Source organism: Orycteropus afer, unplaced genomic scaffold, assembly GCF_000298275.1.
Source record: "Orycteropus afer afer isolate SDZICR_OR568_19922 unplaced genomic scaffold, OryAfe1.0 scaffold00006, whole genome shotgun sequence".
Taxonomy (NCBI): domain Eukaryota; kingdom Metazoa; phylum Chordata; class Mammalia; order Tubulidentata; family Orycteropodidae; genus Orycteropus; species Orycteropus afer.
Window position 1 is genome coordinate 14,854,590 of NW_006921593.1, and position 7,355 is coordinate 14,861,944.

The window sequence follows — 7,355 nt, forward strand, 5'->3', positions numbered from 1 at the left end:
CGCACCCGGAGGCCTGGCCAGGGGTCCCCTGCAGGGTTGTTGTGGTCACAGAAGTGGGCTCAGAGGGGAGTGGCCACGTGGGCCGTGCTGGGTTCAGGGGGGAGTGACAGCACAGGCTCAGGGGCCGGCGGGGTTGTTCACCAAGGGAGGCTGTCGGGGCACAAAAGCTGGTGGCAGAGGGTGTGGTCAGCGTAGCGCTCTGTGTAAACGGCAGCAGACGTGGAAACCTCGGGCACGCGCGTCCACGTGTGTGAGAGTGTAGGGTACACACGAAGTGGAGCGCTCTCGGGCAGGGGTGTTGAGGCCAGAGGACACTTGATACCTTCATCTATACTGTCAGGAGCCCTGGTAGTTAAAGTGCTCGGCTGTGAACAGAAAGGCCAGTGGTTTGAGCTTACCTGCCACTTCAGGGGAAAAAGGTTTGCAGTCTGCTTCCAGGAAGAAGGCAGCGTTGGAAACCCCGTGGGGCGGTTCTCCCTCTGTCCTACAGGGCCGCTGAGAGTGGGAATCGACTTTACGGAAGTGAGGCGTTTTTTTTAATTGTGATTTGAGTGAAAGTTTACAGAGCAAATTCCCTTTGCATAAAGCAGCTCACATACACTGTGTCTCAGGACATTGACTGCAATTTATCCAAATGCAAAAGCTCCCCTCCCACTTACTCCCGATAGTTACCTCTTCCCTGTGTCCTTCCCTCCCGCCCCCTGAGCTGTCTCCCTGTGCATACACGGCCCTTCTGTTCTCCCATGATTGTTCTCTCCAAGGAGTGTATCTACCTCAGGTACATGTTCAGCTCCTATGCCTGTCTTTTGTTTGGCTGGAAGCCACAGGTCTGGGTTCAAGAGTTTGGGTTTTTTTAAGGTTTTTATATTTTTCTATAACATAACGTTTTCATGTGTCATTAACACGATGTAAAGAGCCTGCTGCTGCCGACAGCTCCAGCTTGTGGCGGCCCTGTGTCCACGTAGAGCCGGCCTGGCTTTCCGAAGCACACCACCAGGCCTGTCCAGGGCGCTTCCGGGCAGACGCGCAGCTCCAGCCTCTTGGTCACCACGACAGCCTCACTGTGGTTCTCGATGAGTGATCACTCAGCCCCAGGGTTTTACGGCCCTGGTACGCCAAGTGTCACATCGAAGCCAGAGTGAAACATCAGTGTTTATGTTTGGGCGGCCGCCAAACGCGCTGACCCTGCTTCCGCCCATGACTGCTCCCGCGTAAAGTAAAATACAGTGAGCAGGCTGGCTGGCTGTCACACAGAGCAAAGCGTGTTCCCGGACTCCGTGGGCGCCCCTCCCAGATCGGCAGGTCAGACGAGGCAGCCTGAGACCCGGAGACTGCACTCGGGGCCTTTCTGCTTGTGGCCGTAGGATTAGGGTTGCTGTGGTGGGGTGCCGTCCAGCCAGTTTCCAACTGCCCCACCACGTTTCCTGGGCTGTGGTCTTTGTAAGAGCAGATGAGCAGGCCTGTCTCCCACGGAGCCACTGGGTGGGTTCAAACCAGCGACCTTTCTGTGCTCAGCCAAATGCTTAGCCATTGTACCACCAGAGCTGCTGGGCAGAGGTGGGTTTTCTGTGCAAGGATCATGGTAGGTCCCTGCTGTCACATGACAGGCATCCGCGCTGCTCTCCTGCAGGTGGCTGTTAGATGAAGGTTCTGCACGGTCTGCTGATAGCTAGTGGCACCTGCTAGCTCCGGTGGGGCCTCCCCTTCCCCACACGTCACTTAGCATCGTACTCCAGGCAGGCTCCCTCTCACTGAGCCCACAGTCCAGAGAGAAGACACACTGTAGGGGAGAGGGGAATGGCGTGGGGGGAGAGGGGCGGTGGGGTTGCGCCGGACACCGGCAGCTCGAATTGGTGTTCTGTTGGCAGGTGGTCACCGGGCTGAGGCAGAGGATCCTCAAGCTGGAGCAGCAGTGCAGGGAGAAGGACAACACCATCAGGTGCGGCGGGCGGGCGGGGGCGGGGCTCCTCCCAGGACTCAGCTACACGCACACGCCCCGCGGCAGTCACACCCCACCCTGTCTGTGACTCGTTCCCTCCACGCCTCAGTAAGGAGCAATGCCTCCTGTCCGCCTCTGCTTGGTCTCGGTCCCCACACCTCGTGTGCCCAGCCTCAGTGTGGGCAGCTCTCCATGATGGAGCCCCTGATGGCCGACATGCCCCCCCTGCCCCCTCACTCTTGGGCCGATCCCTGCACTGGCTGTGGGGCGGCCGCCCACGTCTTCCACACCTCACGGTGTTGATCTTAGCGTGGAGGCCCGCTCCTCCGGCTGCTGCCGCGTCCTGTGTCTCCGCTGTGCCATGTTGTGTCTGCCCCGGTTGGTTCCAGCCGGAGCTTGTCAGTCCGCTTGGGGCCCTCCTTCCTTGTGATTCCCTCTGTGTCCAGATGCTGAACTCTGTGCCTGTTCCTGTCTTCCTGTTGGTGCCTTTTTTTTTTTTTTTTTTAATTGTGATTTGGGTGAAAGATAACAGCAAATTAATTTTCCACACAGCAGCTCACATACACTTTGTCTCATGACATTGACTGCAATTTCCCACAATGTAACAGCTCTCCTCCTCCCCATAGTTACCTCTTCCCTGGGTCCTTCCCTCCCATGCACTCCTGCCCCCTGAGCTGTCTCCCTGTGGAAACACAGCCCTTCTATTCTCCCATGATTGTTCTCTCCAGTGAATGTGTATACCTAGTGTAAATGTTCAGCTCATATGCCTGTCTTTTGTTTGGCTGGAAGCCACAGGAGTGAGTTCAATTCCAGACCTGAAGGGCAGCTAGGGGCCAGTCTCAGGGGTTCCATCAGGCTCCATCAGACCAGCAAACCTGGTCCTTTTTTTTTTTTTAAATGATTAAGAGTTTTTTCCACATTGTTCCCCCTCTCTATCCAGGATCTCCTACACAGATCCCCCTCTGTGTAGTTACAGCGGTAACTGGGCACCATTTAGTTCTTCTGGTCTCATAGTTGTATAAGCTGAAAATCACATGGTGTACCAGTCCCTTGGACTAATTATTTCCATGCGTCTTTGGTTTCCTCCTCTGCTCTGAACGAGGAGAGACCCATCATTGCATCTAGATGGCCACCTGTAAGGTTTTAAGATCCCAGTCGCTCCTCACCAAAGCAGGATGTGGAACAATGTTCTGTGTGCTGTGTTAGGCCAGTTGAGCTTGATGTCCCCTGCAACCATGGTCCCAAGCCCACACTCGCTCCCTCTGGGGCTGTGGCCAAGAAGTGACTGTAACCTTGTCCCTTGTCAGCTCTACCATACCCCTGGGAATTCTTACAGAACATCGCAATACACTTGTAGAAACAGTGTCTGCCAACCCTATACACGGTCTTGGGTACAATTCCCCCTGCACAGACACACCTCATAGTTCAGCCTGTCCCCTCATCTGTCCACCTGTATATCCGTGTTTGCCTTCACTGACGACGCAGTGCTGTGTGTGCAAAGGATTCATCTTTGTTGTCTGTACCTCCCATGTCCCTCTCTGTCTTCCTCTTCCTCAACATCACTGTGTTGATCACTCACATTTGGTACACTGCCCTTCCCTTCACCCAAATCAATGCTTGTCTCTGCCTATCTAGCAGTGTTCCTTCCCCTCCCTCCTGTAACAAACAAAGTTTCCTTCCATATATAACCTTTCTTTGACTATTTACAATAACAGACTGATAGAATATTTATCCTTCTGTGATCGACTTATTTCACTTAGCATAATGTTTTCCAAGTTCATCCATGTTATGCAGTATTTTGCATATTCTGTGTTACTCTTTAGGGTTGCATAGTATTCCATTGTGTGTATGTACCACGGTTTGGTTATCCATCTTTCTGTTCATGGGCATGTAGGTTATTTCCATCTTTTTGCTGTTGTAAATAGGGCTGCGATGAACATGGGAGTGCATATATCTGTTTTTGTCCTGGCTCTCGCTTCTTTAGGATGTATACCTACTAATGGAATGGCTGGATCAAGTGGTATTTCTAATTCCGGCTTTTTAAGGAATCACCATCCTGCTTTCCACAGTAGTGGTTCCATTTGACAGTCCCACTGTTGGTGCCTTTTACGTGACCTCTTCCATGCTGAGCACAATGTGGTTTGTACTGGCAGCTCCAGGAGCAAAGTGACCCTCTTTTACGTAAAACGAGTCATCCTCCCCTCCTGCCCCCAAAGGTATCCTGAGCTCGCGCCACCAGTGCTCTGGGTTCAAAGAGAGCCGTCATCTCCAGCTAAAAACATTTCTAGGTTGTCCTGGTGTTACCTCAGCCAGCGGACTGTCACCACATGAGAAGCCCTGCCTGGTGTGAGATGCTCCTGTCAGCCCTGAGACAAGTCTCTTGTTCAGGGCCCAGGCCAGGGCTGGGCAGGCTTGACTGTCTTGTGCAGGGACCAGGTCAGGCCAGGGCCAGGCAGACTCAGATCTCTTGTTCAGGGACCAGGCCAGGGCTGGGCAGGCTTGGTTCTTGCCTTTCCCGGGCGGCTTCCCTGCACACCTTCCACGTCTCTGATGTTCGACTTGTGCTGCACTGGGAGCGTGGTGTTGCAGTGCTAACGTGGCACTTGGTTTCCAGCAAACTCCAGACTGACATGAAGACCACAAACCTGGAAGAGATGCGCATCGCCATGGAGACGTACTATGAGGAGGTGTGTACCATCTTCCTGACCTCGGCTGGCAGGGCCTCTCGGGCTGCGCTGTGGGGCGCTGCTCTCCCGGCTCATCCCGGCTGAGTGTTTGCTCCTGCCACTCGCTGGGCGGGAACGGGGACGCAGCTGGTGTGTTCTGGGTGTGGGGCTCGCGGGGAGCCTCCTTGGTGCTCACGACGTGTCTTCTGTGTACTTTAATTTGGTCTTCACAGGTTCACCGTCTACAGATACTCCTGGCAACTTCTGAAGCTGCAGGAAAGAAGTACGCCTGTCTGTGGGGGCGTGCCTCTGTGAGCGCGTCTCTGCCAGCACATTTCCAGGGCATCTTTGTGTTACACGCTACCCCTCTAGCAGTAGCGTGGCCCCCCCCCAGCAGTAGCATGGCCCCCCCTCTAGCAGTAGCGTGGCCCCCCCTCTAGCAGTAGTGTGGCCCCGCCTCGGGCACTGTGGGCTGCAGTGCGCCCGTGCCAGTGCGGGGCTGCAGTTGGGGGTTCTCCGCCGGGTGCGTGCGTCGTCCCAGTGTCATTCCTCGCTGACCCCAGCCCTGCCCCACCTCGGCTGTGTGCACTGCCCAGCAGCTGCCAGCACCAATGAAGGCTGTTGCATGGTCAGTCCCCGAACACGGAAGGCGTTTAATGCCACGGGCGTGTTCGTGAGGACGCTGACAAGGAGGCCTGTCAAGGCGTCCCAAGTTGTAGACTTCGCTCATCCGTTGCCTGGACAGTGTGGTATCAGGCTGCCAGTAGATTGGCGAGGATGACCCCTTCTCAGGTGCCGTCACGTTGCTGGCCTTTGCCGCGGTGGCTGACACTTGGGGAGCCTTGACACTGCCGGGCCCGTTGTCCCTGCTCCCCACTACCCCAGTGGTTTAATCCCAGGCTGGCGGATGTGTGCCGTGAAAGGCCGGGTAGGGATCAGTTCAGAGGTAAGATCAGGGTTAGCATGCACAGAAAGCAAGTTTCACTACGTGTCCGTGACGTGACTTAAATCTCACGGAGCAGTGGGGGTCAGAGAACGGGCCTCTGTCTTGGGGCAGCGGTTTGCTTTCCTGGGGCTCAAAGCCAGGGCTCCCTGCCGCCCCCCAGAGCTCATGGACGTTGACTGAGGTACTCCAGCAACCAGGCCCCGGCCTCTCCATGTCCCCCCAGGCTCCCTGTGGAGAGGAAGACGGGCCTGAAGCGGCAGCAGAAGATGGGCGGGGTCCTCCTGAACCTGTCGCGAAGCATGCAGGAGCTGACCGAGGAGAACCAGAGCCTGAAGGAGGACCTGGACCGGCTGCTCAGCGGCTCCCCCCCCATCTCCAAGATCAAGGGTTAGCCGGGGCCTTCCTGAGCCAGGAGGGGACCCGGGCCAGCTCCACACACAGGCTTCAGGGGGTGGCAGATGGTGACCTCAGTGTGGTCTGGGTGGGCCGTCCAGACGAGGGTGCCACAGGGGAGTCTCACCCATGTGTGTCCACACCTGCTGCTCCCAAAGGTCTGAGTGGGGGTGGTCCAGGCGAGGGTGCCACGGGGTGTCGACACTGGTGCATCTGTGCACATCTGCTCTCGTAGGTCCGAGTGGGGCTGATCCAGGTGAGGGTGCCACAGAGTGTCACACCCTTACATCTGTCCATGCCTGCTGCCCCCGTAAGTCATGGTGGGGCTGGTCCAGGTGAGGGGCCCGCAGGGTGTCACACCCACACGTCTGCCCATGCCATGACCCCGTAGGTCATGGTGGGGCTGGTCCGGGTGAGGGGTCCACAGGGTGTCACACCCACACGTCTGCCTGCTCTGGCCGTCCTGTAGGTCATGGTGGGGCTGGTCCGGGTGAGGGGGCCCCAGGGTGTCACACCCACACGTCTGCCCACTCTGGCCGTCCTGTAGGTTACATGGAATGGAGCAAGCCCAGGCTGCTGAGACACATCACAGAGCTGGAAAAGGTGAGCTGACCCCTCCCGCCTCCTTCCGTGGCTGGGGCCACCATGTTGGGGTATAGGTGGGTGTGGGGGACAGCAGGCTTCAGAGGTTCACCCTGCAGAGCACGTGTCTGGGAAGAGGAGGACTCGTGGACGTGTGAGGGCCCAAACCCACCACACAGGCTTGCTCCCTGGTCAGCCGTGTCGTGTCATAACAGGAAGTGGAGATGGGACGGCACTAACAACCCTGTGTTCCCTCCAGAAAATAAGCTCCTTGGAGAGCCCCAAGTCGCATGCGTTGGAACTGGTGAAGCCAGGCTCCAGGCCTCCCTCCTCCCGCTGCACCGCGCACAGGCAGCCCCCCGCGGACCTCCAGGAGGGACCTGAGCGCCTGCGAGCTGCCCTGAAGGGGTTCAGAGGCGAGCAGGCCGCCCTGTACACGCAGCTGCAGGAGAAGGAGTACGTGCTGGATGCGGGAGGGGACCGCTCCCGTTCCTGCCGGAAAGTGTCGTTTCTAGAACAACATTGTGGTCATGAATTAGGAAAACATGCTGAGCTGCGTGAGCCCCGGTGGCGCAGTGGTTACATGCTTGGCTGCTGACCAAAAGGTCGACAGTTCAAACCCCATCTGCCCCACAAGAGAAAGATGAGGCAGCTGGCTTCCGCAAAGCACAGCCTTGAAGACCCTGTGGGAAGTTCCACTCTGTCCTCTAGGGGCGCTGTGGGTCAGAATGGACTCCATGGCAGTGGGTGTAGTTTGGGCTTTGCTTCTGTGAAGATTGACAGCCTTGGAGACCCTGTGGGGCAGTTCCACTCTGTCCTCTAGGGGCGC

General features: G+C 57.0%; 1 protein-coding gene across 1 annotated transcript in view; it reads left to right on the forward strand.

Annotated features, from left to right (window-relative positions):
* The window catches only part of IQCE (IQ motif containing E), a 52,383-nt gene that overhangs the window by 19,689 nt on the left and 25,339 nt on the right, over window positions 1–7,355 (forward strand). The window contains 6 exon segments of the mRNA XM_042781167.1: window positions 1,869–1,939; window positions 4,554–4,626; window positions 4,839–4,888; window positions 5,775–5,938; window positions 6,492–6,547; window positions 6,786–6,982. Of these exon segments, the coding sequence (XP_042637101.1) occupies window positions 1,869–1,939; window positions 4,554–4,626; window positions 4,839–4,888; window positions 5,775–5,938; window positions 6,492–6,547; window positions 6,786–6,982 (611 nt within the window).